This window comes from Anticarsia gemmatalis, chromosome 9 (assembly GCF_050436995.1).
Source record: "Anticarsia gemmatalis isolate Benzon Research Colony breed Stoneville strain chromosome 9, ilAntGemm2 primary, whole genome shotgun sequence".
NCBI lineage: Eukaryota > Metazoa > Arthropoda > Insecta > Lepidoptera > Erebidae > Anticarsia > Anticarsia gemmatalis.
The window spans coordinates 1863325-1884586 of NC_134753.1; the positions used below are offsets into that span (position 1 = coordinate 1863325).

The 21262-nt window shown below is 32.7% G+C and overlaps 4 protein-coding genes across 5 annotated transcripts in view; all 4 read right to left on the bottom strand.

The window, feature by feature from the left end:
* The window catches only part of GABA-B-R3 (gamma-aminobutyric acid type B receptor subunit 3), a 180032-nt gene that overhangs the window by 137018 nt on the left and 21752 nt on the right, over window positions 1–21262 (bottom strand). The window lies entirely within an intron of this gene.
* Window positions 3465–4975, bottom strand: LOC142975415 (arrestin domain-containing protein 2-like). Its single transcript, XM_076118233.1, has one exon. It carries the CDS (start codon window positions 4913–4915, stop codon window positions 3986–3988), a length of 930 nt encoding a protein of 309 aa, XP_075974348.1. The 5' UTR covers window positions 4916–4975; the 3' UTR covers window positions 3465–3985.
* On the bottom strand, window positions 7679–9646 carry LOC142975417 (arrestin domain-containing protein 5-like). The gene has a single exon (XM_076118235.1). The coding sequence runs from the start codon at window positions 9644–9646 to the stop codon at window positions 8735–8737; it is 912 nt and encodes a 303-aa protein (XP_075974350.1). The 3' UTR covers window positions 7679–8734.
* Window positions 10174–11325, bottom strand: LOC142975416 (arrestin domain-containing protein 5-like). The gene has a single exon (XM_076118234.1). It carries the CDS (start codon window positions 11199–11201, stop codon window positions 10179–10181), a length of 1023 nt encoding a protein of 340 aa, XP_075974349.1. The 5' UTR covers window positions 11202–11325; the 3' UTR covers window positions 10174–10178.

The window sequence follows — 21262 nt, forward strand, 5'->3', positions numbered from 1 at the left end:
ATCTCTATCTTTTATTTTATCCGTTTATCAATACAATACAATATCCACACAATTACGATAACTTATCTGAAATAGACAACAATCTTTATTTTGTGATAAATACATTAAATAAAGTGGATTTTTTTATACAATAGCATATTATCATATTATGAGTGTATTTCATTCAAAAGTTTTGTGAAGTAGTAGATAGTACTGTTGACCCCATGTAGTTAATTGGTTTAGACAAACACGATCTGAAACTTCGGGCGGACATTTATATTATTCCAAATTAATGCTTCTTATAACCGGGGATTGAACTTTAGACCTTGTGAACAGACGTCGTGAACATTGCTACCCTTTCCGTCGTACCGTCCTTTAAGTTAACTCCGCACTAATAAGAAACTTTACATACAAACAAATGAAAAAGCAGGGAACAGCAATCTGTGAATCATACTAGAGATTAAATATTGAATAAATAAATATTATTGGACAACTTACACACGGTCATTTGATTCTAAACTAAGCAGAGCTTGTACTATGGTAACCAAATCTACACTAATATTATAAAACTGAAGAGTTTGTTTGTTTGTTTGAACGCGCTTATCTCAGGAACTACTGGTCCGATTTGAAAAATTATTTCAGCGTTAGATAGCCCATTTATTGAAGAAGGCTATATTAACGCTACGACCAATAGGAGCACAGTATCTGTTAAAGTGTTACAAAAACGTGGCAAATTTTAACCAACTCTCTTATGTGACGCAGGCGAAGTTTCGCGAGTCAGCTAGTAACTGATAAACATACTTATATCCTTCTAATATAATAATCCAATTCATTTCATCAACTGCTATGGCAAACACAAAACAAACACATTTACTACTGTGCATATCAACATTAATATGTCACTGCAAAGGTATTTTGTTTTGGTAAATATTATCAAAAGAAAATAATCTACTAAAATAGGAAGTGACTCACAGTATCACTATAGATAGATAAATTTATTGCAATGTGTAATATTTCTTGTGCAATCGGTGAATCCCAGAAAGATAATGATTTTTTGATTGGTGGATAGATAAAGAATTATTAAATTAGTGACGTATATAATAATAGCAGATAAGTAATTAGGATATTGTTCCACCAATCATCTATACTAATATTATAAAGCTGAAGAGTTTGTTTCTTTGTTTGTTTGTTTGTTTGTTTGAACGCGCTAATCTCAAGAACTACTGGTCCGATTTGAAAAATTCTTTCAGTGTTAGATAGCCCATTTATCGAGGAAGGTTATAGGCTATATATCATCACGCTACGACCAATAGAAGCATAGTAGCAACAAAAAATGTGACGCAAGCGAAGTTGCGCGGGTCAGCTAGTAATAATATAAACAAACACAACAACTAGGACAAATAAATTCATCCTAATAATTTCCCACTGCTGAACAAGTGTCTCCTCCGAAAATGAGGGACGAGTGTTGAGTCCACCACGCTGGCCAAGTGCGGGTTGGGGTCTTTGCAAACCTATAATAACTGTTCTAAACAACTGTCAGGCATGCAAGGTTGCATCACAATATTTTTCTTCACCGTTGGAATAAGTGATAATTATTTCTAATGCACACATAACTTCTAAAAGTGTGTTGTCTTAGGTTTGAACTTGCAACCACTTGCGTCCAACTACGATATGTTTTTTAGCTGCACAAAAAGGATGCGTGCTACGTATGTGTGTTATGTCTGTTTGCTTTGTAGAAGTGAGAAGCACTTCTCAATAACTACTAATATTTTTGCTATTATAAGAATAATATCTGTACTACGTTTCAAATTCTAGTTCATATTTGTTTTAAATTTCAAACGCCTGACAGATATGTTATAGTTAACTGTTGAGTAACAACATGCTAGTAATATCATGCAGGCACTTAGAAGTCGTGTTCGAGCTCTGATTACAGATTAGTCTGTTATACAATGATATGTCTTTTTCACACATTGCATTGGAGTTTCAAATTGTATTGAATGTGGCAAAATACTGATGAGATTATATAATGTATATAGCCGGAGTAATAATGTTTAAAAAAATAATTTATCAACACTCTAATAAATAATTTGATCTTAATTTAGATTTAGTTCTACTTGGGAAGAACTTATTATTATGAAAGTTGTTAACATTCGTATATGTTATTGTAATATAATGCTAGTATATATAGTTTCAAACTGCATCTGACCATAACCACCAAACACATGTTTTCCATCCCTACGTATTACAATGTTTATATACTAATGAACGTATTTAAATAGCGTCAAGATCAAATCAGGTGAAGGCCACTCGGCGTAATAATTGCAAACTGTTACGTCATCAGACGTCAGAATTGTTGCTAGTAGATTGTTATAAGGCGCTTGTAGCGTTCTTGCTGGTTCGATTCCCATGATTTTTTGTTGAAAAGAAAAGACGAGACTCAAAATTTGTTTGACTATTAAGGGATCAGTAAGCAATTTATTGCTTTACATTTAATGTTGAAATAATGAAAGTATCATTAATAATAAAATAGAATTTTACATTTTCTGTTTGTATACTTAAATTGGTGGAATGGAAAATTATCCTTATAATATTCAGGCCAATGTTTTAAACTGTCACGCTACACGGAAACACTAAACACGAACTAGAAATCTGGAGTCTACCTATAAACAAAAACTACCTACATTATAATCGTATTATAGAGCATCCAAAAATCCAAAAAACCAAGCAACTTTCGACCCTAACATTTAAAACATAAGTTCCAAAATATTTTCTATTTCGTCTAACATAATAACAGCTGTTAAGAAACAGGAAAACGAAACATAAAAACAAAGGACCTATTCTGCATCACAAACAGTTTTAGTAACGATATAATATTATTATTGTATTGGTTTGTATACATCTATACTAATATCATAAAGCTGAAGAGTTTGTTTGTTTGTTTGAACGCGCTAATCTCAGGAACAACTGGTCCGATTTGAAAAATTCTTAAAGTGTTATATAGTCCATTTATCAAGGAAGGCTATAGGCTATATAACATCACGCTACGGCCATAAGGAGCGGAGTAGCAACGGAAAATGTTACAAAAACGGGGAAAATTATGACTCATTCTCTCTTCTGTGTCGCAAGCGAAGTTGCACGGGTCAGCTAGTGAAGTTATAAGGAACCACCTTGAATAGTAATACGAAAATATATCAAACTATTTTTGAGTAAAAGAGAGAAATAGAATTTGCGGTGATTTGTAAAAGAAGAGAAAATATATTTTAGTGGTTAAGAAAAAGGCAGTTTCTGAAATCACTGTATGTAGGTTGTAAGAGTTGAAAGGCTAATCATGCATGCCTTTAATACGTATAGGATACCCTTAGGATAAAAAAAACAATTGAAACAAAGAAAATATCTGTATATAATAATATACAGTAGGTTTATATCCTTAATTAAGTAGGTATTAATTTATAATGTACTTCAAAAATTCAAATAAAACAGGTAAATAATTGCTGTAATAATATTTATTTAATTTCTAAACATTTCAATTTATTTAAACATTAAATAATATCAATCGCATAAATATCATTAATGTCAAAACATTATCAAATCATACTTCATATTACAATAATCCTTCAACATCCGTATCTAGTTTTATAATCACCAAAAACCGTTTCGTGATTTCGGTTCCAACCGATTTTGTATTGGCAAAAACTGGTTTCTTTTTTTTGTAGCCCAACAACTTCTTACAAGACTAGTTCACGTCTCGTTTAAACACCTATAAAATCAGTTTTTGAGTTTTCATAACTATATGACCTTTTTTGCTAATGTCTTTATAAATAAAATTACTTTCTTCGCCCCTTTCATCAATTAGATTGTAATCAGATATTGGTGAATACTTCTATAAATCACTTGATACGATAAGACTCTTTACTTCAATACCTGAAGCTATTATTACATCAATAGATTATAAATCAGCACACATTTATTTTGCCATAATCACTCCTAACCATCCAGTTTTGTCTCTTCAAACTAGTTCATCTTTTTCTTTTTCTTCCATAGCCATATCTAATCCAGAATCAGGACTTATTTCACCAATAACTACAGGTAATTCGACAGAGGCATTTACATGAGGAAATGGTAGTTTCACTGTCACAGTAACTAAGTAATCTCTAGTCATAACTTTCGTATGCTGTATAGTAAAAAGATTAGGTTGTGTTGGTACATCACAAATTACTGTATTAACACTGTTTTTATCAGTCCCTACCCATTCCCAAACACTGCCGTCTACATTGTCTGTTCTTATTCTTTTATGTCCAAAATCACTAATATACGTAGTTTTGTTCACCAGTCTTGTTATAATCCCAGTCACAGGTACACCCGAGTTATTCGTTGTGGTACATTTTAGAGTTATTTTTTCACCTGGAGTCAAATACGTCTTGTCTATCTCTACTTTTAGATCAACTGGTCCTTTAGAAGTCAAAGAAAAAGGGGTCTTCGTCAATCCGAAAATTAAAGGCTGTGGATGCACGCGTTTCAAAGGTCCATACACAGGTATTTCGGTATCAAATACTTTGCTTTTAAAAATCCCTGGTATATGAAACTCAGCGACCACTTTATATGAAATCGTGCATATAGTATCATGGAACGACGTTGGTAGTACTTTCGGCAGTTGAAATTTGAATTGATATTCGTACACACTCGGTTCAACCGTTCCCTTCAATGCTTGAATAGTCATTTTCTCCGACACATATTCCTCTGTTCCTCTATAAGATTTCGAGGAGTTATCATCGTCACTTTCTGTCCAATAGCACTCGCCGCGGCCACTTAGAAATAGAAAAATAGAATTGAACAACATGGGCTCGTCCAGACTATATTTTAAAGTTCCTTCGACGAAATCTCCACCTCTGTATACTTCTTCTTTCGGTGGTAGTAATATTTGGCATTGTAGACCCATTTTTGATGGGGATATTATTGAAAAAATAGCGATACGTGCTCGCTTCGTGATAGTTCGCGGCGTACTGTCGGTTCATTCATAAACAAATGACGTGGTCCGTTCAAGGACATAATTCACAAGTGCGGCGAGTATAGCTATGACTCATGCTTCGCCTAACCCGGTTTTTGCGTTGTTTGTAATCAAATTGTGTTTAGGAGATCTATAGGTTATCTTTAAGAAATAATCGTTTGAGCATGAGTTTGATAATAATAATTTATTTATAATTATAAAATGTAAATGTAAAGAAGCATTTAACCCTGTAAAATTTTGTCCAAATCAGTTAAGCCGTTTTGGCGTGAATGATGGACAAACAAACTCATTTTACATTTTAATAATAGTATAGATAACGCTTTATTTGTACCAATTTGTGTTTCGAGAACAGTTATTTAAAATAATAAGTCATGCACCGAGCACGTTACCAGACTTCTATTAAGAAATATTCTAATGTAAATAAGAAAATAACATTAGGACTTTACTCAACCTGGAAATCTAACCCGAGACCTCGTGATCAGCAGTTGTATACACTAACGCCTTAACCAAATTGCTACTTTATTACTTAAAACATAAAATTAACAAAATTTAATAAGTGTTGTTATGGCATACTGTTTACATAACTTTGAGTAGTGGGGACACGATCATTATGAATCGTTGTCGGTCAATAGCAGCAGTCAAGGTCTGCTGTCTTGTTTAAATACTTCAATTAATTAACTACGTTGCAATTTTGTAAGGTTCAGCTTTATTCGTCTAAAAGATCGGTAGTTTTTTTCATGAAGACGTACTAAGAGTTAAAAAATAAAACGAATATTTATTTTAATATTATGTAATACGGTTAAAAATTTAAATAGGTAGGTACACAATAAAAAGTAAAACTTGATATGTATTTATATTTATATTTTTTTATGTATGTCTACTGTCACTGGGAAATCTAAGCAGACTACTGTAAGTGAGTTTTCCTTCAGCCGTTGTCATAAGGTGTACGCATTTACACAGTCATTTTATTAGATTCCTTGTAGATTTAATCATAAAGTAAAACTAAACTGACTTAGGCTTGCTACACACATATTTGGTTCGGCAATATTTTCTGAACCGAACGAAACCGACTCGACTCACTTGTTCAGCTTGTGCCGATCGGTATATCCGATCATATTCGGTTTTTCTGCCCGGCTAAGCCGATTAATGCCGAACTGAAAATATCTGTTTTATAGTGTTTTCATTTTTGTCCCATATTTATCACTAACACTTCCTTTCGACCCTTTCTTTGGCTATATATTTTTGAACTAACGAGTCCACTATCCACATGCGGTGTTGAATGTCGATGACGTACGAGTATGTGCCTTTTTTTAAAGGCCCATTATTAGTTAGGTGTTTAAGTCGCATTTGTCCTGTACAAAACTATTTTCCCCGCATTTAATTGTTTTCCTGTTTGCGTGTTTATTACGTGATGTTAAGGTAATTTGAACCATACCTACAGATATCCTCACTTGTGCCTATTAATATTATAAATACGGAAGTTTGTTTCACGTGTAGTCACTTTTTTAAGGTTCGGTTCTAAGGTAGAGATCTAAATGTTGGAAACCTTTACACGTAGGTACATTATACAGTTTAAAATATTTTTATTTTTGGTCTTAATTAATAGAAGATACTATTGCCTAATAACGGGCAGGTAAAAAACCAATCCACAAGAAAATATTGATTTAGAAGAATCTTATAATACTTTCCTGACGCGGAAATCGAACCCAGGATTTCCTACTCCATCTTCTCAACGGACGGGACGTTTGAACGACAAACTACGATTATTATCAGGGGCCATCTCGCTTCGCTTATTCACAATGATTGATGTGTGGGATTTTAATGCCTGTAAATTGTAACTGCAGACTGTAACCACCAATGACATCATTATGTTGTTTCCTACTTTTATATCTTGTCCTTAAAACTCAGATTTATATAATATCCTTATTTTAAAACCGTAAAGCCGGTTTTTCTAAAGTGTTCTTAAATAATTCTACGACCTTCTTGGTGCAGTGGTCAAGATGTCACGACATTACGGCTGCTTCGGTAAGTCATAAGTTTGATGGTTACACAATTGATTCAGTATTAATAGGATGTGTCTGTTATTTGTATGTTTATAATACTCACCGAGACACAAGAACAGGTTTTTTTATGTAGATAGTTTAAAAAAAAGGTAATGTTTTCTAATTATTTTTTTAATAGATGTAATCCATAAATTTCGGTTATTTCAAGTTTTGAAAGAATTGTAGGGCAAACTAGTAATATCACAAATCAACCAAACTATATTTGGCTGAACATTTTCACAAAGTTTTCAAATAAGCATAGATTAGCTTTCTGATAGCTATCTACATTATTATGTGTTTTAAACTAGCTTATCTCGTCGTACCAATTGAGACGTAACGTTAACTTAAATTGCCGTTACAAGGTACTTTATAAACGTGTACTAGATTAGATTTTTATAAATGAGGTAATTTATTCGATCTAGAATTCTAGGCTACAGATTTTTTACTGCTATATTCTTCCACATAATTTAAAAATACGATTTCACACAAAAAATACTTTTGAGCAGACTTTTGGAGAATTTTACAAACATACAAACAACGGACACAAAGTACAACCAGACCTATTCATAGATAAAAACATATCCATTTCGTTCCTTGTTGGAATCAAACCCACAAACAAACCTTCCATAAACCTTAATTAAAAAAACAAAAATAAATGTGTATTTAATTTATTCCTTTCAACATTTTTGTAGTTCAAGAAAACCCGTTATAACACAATAACAGGAAAAATGCTACATAAAATGATTCAACCACACATTCTTAAGACTCCGAGAATTGATAGATGCAATTATATAATACTGGTACATAAAGCTAGCAAATAACATCAATTCGTAACTTAATAAAACATTTATTTAAGAAATAAATCTAGCACAAGTAATTAATATTAACTTTTAAAAATCTCTGGTCCACCTACCCCTATAGGAAACAGACGTGATTGTATGTGTATATTTATTTATTTGTTATTTTTTTAAAAGACATTTTAACCACATAAAGAATTGCTCTCGTGTCGCGGGAACGTTTACAAATATACAAACAACGATCAAAAAGTACAACCAGACTCGAAGCAATTATTTGTGGATCGCACAAATAATTGTTCCGTGTGGGAATCGACACGACCTCCCGACGCGGTAGCGGCGTGGTGACCTAAACCACTGCGCCACGGAGGCAGTCGATAATATATAATATTATTTGTTCAGATACATTTATGCATGTGTGTCAATTAATTATTATAAAACAACCATTGTATACAGTTTTTATGATGCAATAAATATATGTCTATGTCTAAATATTAAACTTAATGACGATATTTATGTAAATGAAGCAAAGAATTTTTGTAAGGATTGTACCAAACAGTTAAGCGTTCGTGATCAGATTATAGATGTAAATATTAAACATAATTAAAATAACAAAAAAAAAATACTTAAAGACTAGGCTAAATAATGATATAAACTACCTAACCTACTATAATAGTGGTTAATTTAGGTACATACTATTTACACATTTTTATCTCATTTTTCATAGAACAATATATCTTAAAATTATTCATATACAATTTCATAACACTTAAAGCTTTCAGTGTTTTTACAAACACTTGTAAACATAGTTTGAAATCAATGATATGTATTAACCATTATGCAAACGTTCGTCTGTCATGCAGTTCGATTACAATACAGTCCAAAACAATTAACAAAACAAATTCATCACTCTATTATTTATCAATTTCGTCTCTAAACAAATGATTGCATTCACCGATGACCACTGGTTTTTCAACCGAGACATTTCTATGAGGAAAAGGAAATACAGCGGTAACATTCACAATGTACTCTCTCTTGAAAATATTCGAATGTTGTATGGAATTCAAGTTTGGAGTTGTTGGTACCACACACGTTAAACCAGATTCAATGTTCCCTAGTATTTTTGGACCTTGAATTTCTCTAACAGTTTCTCTGTACACTCTTTGTTTATCTGTCCCATCATTCTCAGTACTTGTATCTTCCTGAATCAATTTCACTTTTATACCCTTTAAAACTATACTTGATTTGTTCAAAACCTTAAAATTTAAAGTGATATCTTCTCCAGCTGTCAAAAAAGTCTTCTCCATTTCAATTGATAGATTAACTGATGGGTTTGGATTTGATGAAAAGGAAAACGGCACTTTTCTCAAGAAGAATTCGCAAGGTTGTTCTGAACACGGCTTTAGGTTGCCACAAACCGGTATTGGTAGTTTGAATTTGTCTTTTTTGTTCAACATTCCAGTTCTTGTGAAGATGGCAACGATTTTGTAGTAAACCCTTCCAGTTTTGCCTTTGACTGTTGAGGGGATATCGTATGGTAGATGAAATTTGAAAGGATGTTCGTATTCACCTGGGTTAAGACGAGTTTCTCCTCTGCCGTAAACATTTATGACTGATGAGATGTATTCTTCTCTTGGGTGATGAGGATCGGCATCATCATCAGCTTCAACCCACGCGCACTTTCCTTTTCCTCTCAGTGCTACAGTTACAGATCCAAATGTCGTCGGATTGTTGATAGAAAATCGAATTATTCCTTTAACCGACGTACCACTTCTATAGACACCTTCATCGTTCTTCTTCAATAGTATTTCACATTTCACACCCATTTTTAACCGGATTCAACAAAGAGTATGTTGTCAATTCATCTATGTTTATTTGTGAATTAATAAGAGGCACAAGTTTATTGCGTAGCACTTTGATACACACTGAATTGAAACTAAACTGTTGTCTCGATCCACATACTACTATACTATATACAAGTGATTATGTGTCGCCGCCGGTGTTGTTGGGAATTCCTGCGTTACGTAACGGTACTCGTTTGTGACTCAGACCTTAAATGATAAACTGGACCTATTTATACAAACAGAAATCAACCCATATTTGAAGACATAGAGTTTTTTTATGGAGTTCAAATAATGCATAATTTATGTTCATCTACTGATAAACACAGATTCAACGCTGTCATTTGCGGTTTAAAAAACTCAGCACAAGTAATTTTCTAATACTAACTACTAGTAATTTTCTTAAACGAATCTATTTTGATGTTTATATTTGTATTATAAAAATGCTTAAGTTAGAAATAATACCTAACATAATAACGATGTATAATACATTAAGTACTTAAAATTATTATAGAACTTAGTGCGCTTTCAATTTAAACTGCCAGGAAGTGCCTTTGTTCACTTTCGTTACTTCTTCGTCACACACTATCTCTCCAATCACAACAGGAATTTTAAACGAAACATTTCTATATGGGATCGGTAATCTTACTGTAACATTCAACGTATAGGACTTTTCTAAAATTTTCGAATGCTGTATAGAAAATGTATTGATATTAGGCGTAGGGACGTAGCAAGTCAGTTCTGTTCGATCATAACATTTTGCTGGACCAGTTTGTTCTTCACACAATGACAAAGCCTTAGACCGGGACTTCTTTTTCTTACTATTACGCATTTTAATAATAGTATGTCTTACAAGTCCTGCTCTGATTCCTTTCACTGCTACACTACTTTCATTATTCACGACACATTTCAGTGTTAATACCTCTCCAGGAGCCACTAGCGATTTTTCAAGCTCAATATTTAAGTCGATCTTTTCTTTCTTAAGACGGAATGGAATTTCGTGCTTTATAGGTTCTGTGGGACATGGTTTTACAGTGCCGCGGACTTCAATAATCCGAACAAACGTCTTCGTATTATCCAAAATACCCAAGACAGCTTTTGAAAACACAGCGACAATTTTGTATATAATTTTGCATCTCTTTTTCTTGAATGATGATGGGATATTATTAGGGATTACAAATTCAAATGGATGTTTGTAAGTACCTTTGTCGACTGTAGTTATTGTGTCTTGTATAACGATGTTTTCGTTAACATATTCTTCTGTGCTTGAGAAGTACGTAGCACTGCATTTAATTCCACTAGGTCCGGTCCAGTGGCTTCGTCCTTCACCTTTGAGAGATAGAACTATAAATTCTATCTTAGTGTCTCTATCTAATACATATTTGAGTTCTCCGACCACTGTATCACCACTTTTGTAAATTTTATTTTTTTCTAGTTTTATTGTACAATCGATACCCATTTTAAATTGTACGTCCTCAGTGTTATGTAGATCGTTGTGTACTGGATTCGAGTTTGTTGTTTGAGAGTTTTCCTGTTGCATTATGAGGTGTAATACATTGCGTTAAGAGTTCGTGACGCATGTTGTGGTTTAGTTAGTTAGTTAGTTTGTTTATGTGTCTATGTATTTACCTATTCACCATCATCGTCAACACTTGTTAATTATTATTAATTTAAATTTAATTTATGGGTGACTCTCTTTGTCTCAATGTATGTACGTTACGTCAAGATGTTTCAGATTAATGTAAAGTACTATTTGTTTATGTGGTGAAAATGTGAGGACTACATTATCTTATGCAGTACCCAATGTTTCAAGCGACTTACAAGTTACGACGTTTTGGTACAAGCCGCGATAGTTTAAAAACGTAAAAAAATTATAACTTCTATAATCCTATTACATATTTTTATATTACAAATGCTGAAGTAACTAAAGTGGGTAAGTATTAATGATTGCTACTTTTTAATAATAAGGGACAGATTCAATGAAGTTTGGTACACTAATAGCTTATAACGTGTATTATTACAGAATACTTGGGGAAGTCTTTTCACACGGACGAAGTCGCGGGCAAACAAAAGTAGAGTATCCACGTTATCTCTACAAAATTAGACCGACAATTTAGTTTCAAATCTAATATAACTATGAGATAATAACAAAGGCTGTATGTTCATAACGCTCAAATGAAAATCAGGCGCCCAAGACCCAACGCTATCTATATTTATATTATATTTGACAAAACAGGGTTAGTCCTTCGCTTAAATTTGTGGTACAAAAGGCCCCTAGGCCTTTACACATAAATTGGAGTCCACTTACCGTGAACTGTGTAGGGTTAACCCGTAAACCTAGTTTGGAGAGATATGAATTGGCCTGACAGGTATTAGAGATTATATTTGGGACTTTATGATGCTATTTGAAATGTTATCATGTAATAGTCTTTAACGTGAAATGGACTTGATGAAAATCTGTTTTTTGGACACGGAGAAACTTGAAATATGATCAAATTACTTCTGTGCTTAATTGTGGTGCGTCAGGTAGTGTAAATGACTGCTTAACACGAGGTCCTAAATTCATTTCCCGGGTCAGGACATTGCATAGGACTAACAATGTTAAGGAACAACAGGAAAAATAAAAAATTAAATGTTCAAAAAAATTCAAATAATAATATAATAAGTGAATAATTTTATCCAATTTCAACAAAATTAATTATATTAAAGCACCTGCCGTTTTTTGATATGATTGAAATAATCTCAAGTCATTTGCATACTTATTTATTTTAGGCAAATTAGCTTTCACAAATTTGAAAGAGAAATTATACTACGAATAAAACCTCATTTCCTTTTTATCAATATAGTAATTACGTTAAAATTGGCCAAGTGCGAGTTGGATTCGCGGACAAATGGTTCCGATGCATTATTACACGTTTGTCGTACGAGGCTTTTTAAGCTATTATTTTATTCTGTTTTTAAGTATTTATTGTCAAAGCGAGACATTATCTGTAGACATTATCTGTAAAATTTTCGACTGCCTTACTATCTCGGCTCATGAGATACAGCCTGGTGACAGACAGACAGCGAAGTCACAGTAATTCGGTGTCCGCAGTATTTTAAGGTTCAGTTTTTACCCTTTAGGTACGGAATCCTAAAAATCAGCAGACATAAAAAAACAGGCAAGTTTTTTTGAGAACATTTACGTCGCCTGTCAATTTGTAATTTAAATTATTGTCGAACTTTTGCACGATGAGCAAATAAGAATTTATTTTTGTACTTTATCTTTTGAACATTTATTTTTTACAATGTAAACCTGAAAGATAAGAATGAAATGTTGTTTTTCAGGAAAATAAATATTTTTTGTCTCTTTTTCGCGAACAGACGTAACACCATGTGTGTTATATACTTAAAAGTGTAGAAAGTGGTGTATGAAAAACGTATTACAATTACATTACAAACTATCTACTGTTTTAACCCCATGAAATAAGAGCTAGTCTTTTGCTACATACAGGGCATACAACAAAATTCTGAGATACTATTCACAAATGTGTGGATAGAAAAACACCTATTTATATTTAAATTTCTAGCTAGCCTAATGAATAAACTTATTCTACTTGAGGTCACCTTAATCATCTGCATTAGATAAATACAGGCCTAACATATCCAATAATATAGTAAGATCAGGTTAGAATGTTCAATTTGACGAGCTTGGCTCTCACTGCCGTGCCTAAAGCCTTAGTAATCTAATTTATTCCCAGACTACAGCCTTCCAAGTACTCTTTAAGCCTAAAAGAACCCGTTTAAGAAATTTCATCGAAAAAATGCAAATCCTTAGACAATTTATTTCGTTCGGTGAAAATATAAATAATTGTATGAGAAATTTTGTTGTACATTTTTTGTCTCGTTTTCATTATGTAGTCGTTTTACCGCGTTTTAATAGCTTTGAAATGACTCCTTTTAGACTATATGGAATGTTACGTCTATAAATAATTTGGTTTCTTTGTAGTTTTGTCTGTAGTGGTATCATGGTAAGTAGTATTCAAAGTATAGCTGTGAATACCGTTACCATTTTTTTAATAATACTGACATTTATGAGACTATCAATTATTATTATATAGTAAATAAATAAATAATAACTAAATATCATTGGACAACTCACACTCACAGATTAGATATGTAGATGGACTCACAGATAGATTCCTAACTAAGCAGAGTTTTTACTATGGTAGCCAAATAACTGATAAACATAGACAGAACATTATTTTCGAAACCATATTTATTCTAAGTTTCTGGAAAACCGGTTGATAAACGATATTATTATTATGATGCTGAATGATGCGATGAATGAACAACCAGTAAAAAAATATAAATGCTACCATTTTCAGTAATTTCATTTCCAGTAAAAATTTTGATTCAAGAAATTTATAAGCGCCTGCCATAAATATAGTGGCAATATTATGTGGAAGAATTATATTATCTTTAGTATCATTCTCATTACTACTAATCGTTTTATCTGTGTTCATTTATCATCATTTAAAATATATAATTGAGCTGTTATCAAGCCAAATTATGTTTTGAGTTTATTTCCGGAGATATGAACATTCCTTAGCGATTCTCTGCCTATTAACCAATCTTTTAACGTTTACACCTAGTTTTATAGCTCCTGGATAAGTATTAGTTATGCTATTTTAATTTTCTCTCATTTTATCTGAAATATAGGTTATCTAAAACTTATTTTTATGCGGTGAAACTGACCTTTCACATGACAAAGTACGCTTGGGGCGCTAATCAGATTTTCATACAAAATTTGTTAATAGGCGATAGTCAATATTAGAAGAAAACCTCTACATTTTCGGTATGGGGTTTATTAATATTAAAAAAAATGATTAAATTAAATAAAACATGTAAGGTCTCATCATTTACTCATATTTTTGATAACGTTAAAACGAGTAACAGGCCATAAAACAACTTTAGTTATAAATACCTCATGGTTATGTTTCAAAAGTATAAAAATATCGTGAATAAAATAACAAAAATTTTAAGTGAAAAGTTTTATTCATGTCACATAAAAATATAAGAACATATTAAGGTTAATTACATGTCGCTCCTTCAATGCAAAAGGGCCACAACTCAAAAAAAAATGAAAATCGTTTTTTTGCAAAAATGACACCTGAACCGACTATATTTTATAGTAAAAAAAAACCCCCCATCATTTTTGCTTATATTATGGCTGCACTGACTTACTGCCCTTTTTGCATTAGCTCACTTTGACAGGTAATGTCAGTGCAAAACAGCCACTTTGTGAGTTGCGCCCGGAGATTCAACGCAAATGCTCGTCAGTTGCATGAAAAAGTGCCACAATCCAAAATATGTCTGTGTTGGGTGCAAAATTTCAAGTTAATGTGATTATATTTTACAATACAAAACTGCCATATTTTGGAAAACGTCCTTTTTGCATTCTAACTATAGTATTTGTTACCATATTTCGTAATACAAAAGTGCCATATTTCTGAAAACGACCGTTTTGCATTCAAACACTAGTATTTGTTATTATATTTTGTAATATAACAGTAGCATATTTTGAAATACGTCCCTTTTGCATTAAATTATTGTGGAATAAATAATCATTTTTAGCGTGCTAGAATGGGAAGGCCAGAAATATGACCGTTTGGTATGATAATAATTTTAGTTTTCGTTACAATTTTAAAAATAAAATAATACATTTTGATGCAGGCAAAGTAAAGAGGTACCCTTTCCTTTCAAATTCCTCTTTCAGGGGCTAGATCCGACCAGTCCTTTTCAAATGCGTCTAAATCATCCCGCCATCTCCATTTAAGTCTCCCGCGTCTGCTATGACCATCTTCTGGCATCCAGTTGGTAGATATGCGGGTCCACCTTTCCGAATGCATATGGATAATGTAGCCGGCTCAGTTCCATTTCAGCCAGGCGGTCTTCTCCCTTACATCGGCTATGCGAGTTTGGGAGCGCAGTTTAGAATTTCGGACGTGAGCTGTTCTTTTGATGCATAATATACTATGCTCCATCGCTCTCTGGCTCTTTCTGGTTTTCCGTAAGGGACCATGTTTGGGCAGCGTAGGTAAGGACGGGTAGTAGGTATAAACATGTCGACGAGCTTTCACTTCAGTGACAGTGGAAGGTTACCCTTCATTAGCTCTTTCCTGGACCAGGATCTCTTTCAGGCACTTGTGACACGTTTGTCCAACTCTTTGTCCCGTCGGTTGTTAAAAGAGGTTATCTGGCCCTAGCAAGTGTACTCGTCGACATAGTCTATGACGTGCCTGTCTACCTCGACCCTACGTTTTGTGTTGTTGGTCATAACCTGTGTTTTTGTACGGTTCTTACTCAGTCCAATCTGAAGGTTTCTCGTGAAGGTTCAGATCTTTGAGCATTGATTCGAGTTCTAATGCAAAGGAAGAGAAGAGGACAATGTCGTCTGCAAAACGAATGTTTGTTAACTGTTTGCCACTAACAACAATGCCTTTTGATTGCCGCCAGGCTCCTGAAAATTTTTTCGAGGGTGCTGGTAAGTAATTTGGGAGATAGCGGGTCTTCCTGTTTTACGCTTCTTTGGATTTGGAATGATATTGTTGTCTATTGCTTTGATGAGTTTGATGTATGAAGGTTCGATTCTACATAGTATCTTTAAGTAGGAATTGGATGAAGTGATGATTCTATGGCGGAATGAGTAATGCTGTCAAAAGCTTTGGAATAATCCACGAATGCTCAATATAAAGGCTTATAAAACTCAAAAACCTTTTCTATTATCTTATTTCTTTAATACTCCTGCTACACTCAGTCTACTCGTCACGTTACCCATTGTTTGATGATGATGATTGATGTTTAATTTTACTAAATAATGAAAGTTACGCACAAAGTTGATCTCAATAATTTTACTTACTTAATAAAAAGTTAAGATTTTTTCATTTAGATTGTTTAATACAATGTTTTCCTGGTCTATTCAGTTATGGTTTTACTTAGTAATTATTATTAAACTTTTTGATACGGTTTTTTTACCAAAATAGTACAATTAACCATTTTTATTTGTAAAACTGTGTTTAATTTTTGACATATTTCTCATAATATTGGTTCAAATTTTGAATGCAAAAGGGACTTATATGCTTTTTTCTCTTAAAAGGTAACAGCTATTACAAAGTTTATTTTGTAGAAAGATAGAGCTAAAAAATACGCATCTAATGATATATTAACATCTTATATTTAATAAATAAATATATGAAATGTTATAAAAAAACAGTTTCAAAAATTTGTTTTGGCTCTCCTGTAAAATTTATAGATTTCGATTTGTGGCCCTTTTGTATTCAAGGAGCGATGTGTGTCTTTAATAACATGTTTCGTAGTAGCTTTCGCCTGGTTTTTTTACCTGGAAAAATCCAGGTAAAAAAGTAATTCGCGTTTACGAATGTTTTAAATTATTTTATCCATGTTCTGATGAAGAGTAACAAAAATATACGCAGTCTTCTTATTCTTAATTCTTAATATATAATATTACTAGCTGACCCGCGCAACTTCGCTTGCGTCACATAAGAGAGAATGGGTCAGAATTTTCCATGTTTTTGTAACACTTTTTACTGTTACCTACTCTGCTCCTATTGGTCGTAGCGTGATGATATAAAATATGCTTTTTTTCACGAAAAATATTCTCAAAAAAATTATATTTCTTAGTATAACGAAGTCGCGCTAAGGCATCTGCCATTAAAACAGTTGCCATGGCAACGGAATTTTGTTAATGAAATGTCATTATAATATTGATTTTTCGCGACTTCGTTGAATTTTCTGAATTTTCCCGCGAAATGCGTCATTTTCCCGGGGTAAAAAGTAGCCTATGTCCTTTCTCGGGTATCAAAATATCTCCATACCAAATTTCATGCAAATTGGTTCTGTAGTTTAGACGTGATTAAGTAGCAGACAGACAGACAGACAGACAGACAGACAGACAGAGTTACTTTCGCATTTATAATATTAGTATGGATTAAAAAATAAATAGAAATTTTCAACAGTTTATCAACTAACCTTTACATATTAAAATCACAACAATGACTCAATCAATTGCAATCGCAAATAATAACAAATATGATCAAACTAGATATAATAATAAATAAATATCATTGGACTACTCACACACGGTAATTGATTCTAAACCAAGCAGAGCTTGCTAACTAAATAACGGACAAACATACTTGAATAGATAAATAATAATATAACATTTAACATACAATATTTGAATATAAGTTTTGCGGGATTAATAATATTCACATTAAGATATTATTTCAATCTCACACAGTGTCGCCGTTAATATTTTGTCCTTTATAAATTACATTCAACGTTTCATTCACAGTATGTAGGTATTATTTATTAAAGAACATATTTATTTTACAAACAACTCCCACACTAAGAACTTTTCTTGTATCGTAGAGACTTTAACAAGCATACAAACAAGCGTGTCCGTATACAAAGTCCAGCCCAAACATCTGTTTTAGAATCACTTATTTATTAACACTTGTTTTTAATGTTCCAATTATATAATTATAGTCGGATCCACCACTTATACTCAAAGATTTTCTTTCTCTTTATCTATTGGATAGACTATCTTACACGTATTAATAAGCTGTAGAACTGGCCATTAATCTTGGCTTTTGTCATCATATGAGTACATAGCTTCCCAATAATTAGGAGGTGCTTCCCTTACTTCTTCTATAACTAATTCTCTTTCTCCAATAAATACAGGGACTTCTATTGACGCATTCACATGTGGTAACGGCAATTTCATAGTAAATTTCAACTTGAATTCTCTCATAATAATCGTCGAATGTCTTATAGTACATAGTTCTGCTGGCACGGTAATCGTATTATGCATATTAGCAACACTGTTTTCTAAAACACTAGGCGTTTTCACCGTACATTCATCGATCACTTTTTCCAGCACTTTCTTATTATTTTTAGCATCTTTAAACGTTGTTGTATGAATTAATTCCGTTTTTATACTAGGCATTACATCACTTTCATTGGTTACGAAGAAATTTATTTTAGTAGCTTGAGCTGGTACTAAATAACCTTTATCGAGTTTGACTTTCACATTTATTTTTCGATTATCGGTGAACATTTTAGTGAGAGTTTTATCCAAACCTATTGTAACTGGGTCGTCGGGTATCGTATTTGGGATTGCAGCAGCGATTTGCACTTTATGTTTGAATTGTTTATTAATGCTGAAGAATCCGAACTTCTTAAACTTCAGAACGAGATGGTATTTTATTTCGCACAGTTCGTTTTTGTAAGATGGTGGTATGTTTTCTGATACTTCTATTGCAAATTGATGTTCGTAAGTCCCGACACTGATTGGCGTTTTTTCATCCTTATTTCTTTTAACTAAATGTATTTTACCTGCCTTATATTCTTCGTTTGCTTGGATTTTCACTTTACTATTCGAAGGTTTATTATTAACAGTGTGTTTATGATACCAAGTGCAATATCCTTTGCCAATAAGAGAGATAGATATAGTTTTGTAAGCTACCTCTTTGTCTATTTCATATTTCACGATTCCTTTGAGAGGTTTTCCTGCAATATTTTTGCCTCCTTCAGGAGTATTCAAAGATATTTGACACGACACAACCATTTGTTTGTTGATACGAGTATCTACTATCAAAATTTGAGTTGGACTGAATTATCTGGAGCCTGACTGATAGTGTTATCTGTCGGTTACTATTGAAGGACGCGATTATTGATTGGTATTTTATTGATAATTTTGTTGGTTTTAGTAACAGTGAGTCATTGTTATTTAAGTAACAATGAATCATGAAATAGAGATACAGCCTAAAATAAACATTGTTATTATTTTGAGTCACTATTTTGACTGTAGATAAAATTGTTGGTGCTAAAAAGTTGTGCTACAAATTATTTTACTAATTGACGTTTTAGGAAGTAAAGGTATAAATCACAGCGTACTTGATCTCATTTGATGATATTTTTAAGTTAAAATTTGCATAAAATTTAACAATTTATAAAATTATTGGCTCAAACCCGGAAATCACATTATATTTCTATTTCCATTCCAATTTCCGGCTGCAACGGACATTGATAATTATTAATTCTTAATTAAAATTCATACTTTTGGTTTATTTCAAACACACCTATATCGAAGTGGTTTATACTATAAATAATTTTGGAATGTGTTATATTTTCATAACGTCATCGTAATTAATTTTCAATTAATGAGCTGCTTTTTAATGACTGGAACACAGTCGAAACATAAAAACAATGTTAAACACTCTCTATCTATACTAATATTATAAAGCTGAAGAGTTTGTTTGTTTGAACGCGCTAATCTCAGGAACTACTGGTCCGATTAGAAAAATTCTTCCAGTGTTAGATAGTCCATTTATCGAGGAAGGCCATAGGTTATATACCATCACGCTACGACCAATAGGAGCAGAGTAGCAATAAAAAATGTTACAAAAACGGGGAAAATTTTCACCCATTCTATCTTATGTGACGCAAGCGAAGTTGCGCGGGTCAGCTAGTTAATTCTAAAACTCTTTTAATCAGACTGAACAACCTAAAATCAAGTGCTAAAAACACGAAGTTTTCTTCAACATAAGGTTAAACGATGCAATTGCTGTGGAAAAACGATTCGTTTACCATAGAAATGTTGCCTCTGACCTGTTAAAGGGTTTTACAAGGTGCTTGAAGATATTGAAGCACCGATTCTATTGTCGTAAGCGACAAACGAAGCTGTAACTATTGATAGAAAGGCATTTAGGGGGTTGTGATGTACTTGATTGACCTTATAGCTAATTTGTTTTTACTTTGTCTTTAGTTAAAATTTTAAGGGAAGTTTTTTATAGATACAGTTTTTTCTTCCTGCATAAGTTCATCAAACGGATTTTGATCAAATTTGGTCACATACATACATAGCCTGGATCGACGCAATTTTTTTATTACTTTTTCTTTAGGCAATCGTTTTACGCAGACAGAATCTTTTCGGAAACATACATTACAGCTATATATTAACTTTATTAGTCTAAAGGCCAGGGTAATCTACCTGCATAGCAATGGAAATGATTTATTAGTATTACATGGTTCCGACTAGACCTTAGTTTCAAATATAATATCGTTTTATAATGGCCGCTGACATAAAGCACGTTTTCTAAACTCAGCGCGAAGTAGACAATACTCGTTGCTGTTCTGTTTAGGATGTACAATGTCTGACACAGACTACTTACTTAGCAATTTATTTGAAAGTTAAGTTGAGGAATCCTTTTAAGTTTTGTTTATTATTCAATGATAGGTAGATAACACAGCTACTATGATAGCTTATAATGATGATTTAACACATACATAGATTATGTATGCTAAAAGTTATTTAGTTGTGGCTCGACCTTATAAAAATTGTGTAAAAAATTACGAAATTTTAGAAAAATCAACACGATTTATAAATAGGAGAAAGTATTTCTTAAAATAGCAATAGGCCCAATTTTCGTTTTCTATTAACTTGTACTGTCCCATTGTTGGGTAAAGACCCCCAAATCTTCCACCAGTTTGTGCCAAATTACTGAATTTTGAAATAAAATTACGTATTCGTGAATT

Bases quoted from the DNA above. Each gene is read 5' to 3' on its own strand.
- LOC142975415 (XM_076118233.1), bottom strand. From the start codon at position 4,915: ATGGGTCTACAATGCCAAATATTACTACCACCGAAAGAAGAAGTATAC.
- LOC142975417 (XM_076118235.1), bottom strand. From the start codon at position 9,646: ATGGGTGTGAAATGTGAAATACTATTGAAGAAGAACGATGAAGGTGTC.
- LOC142975416 (XM_076118234.1), bottom strand. From the start codon at position 11,201: ATGCAACAGGAAAACTCTCAAACAACAAACTCGAATCCAGTACACAAC.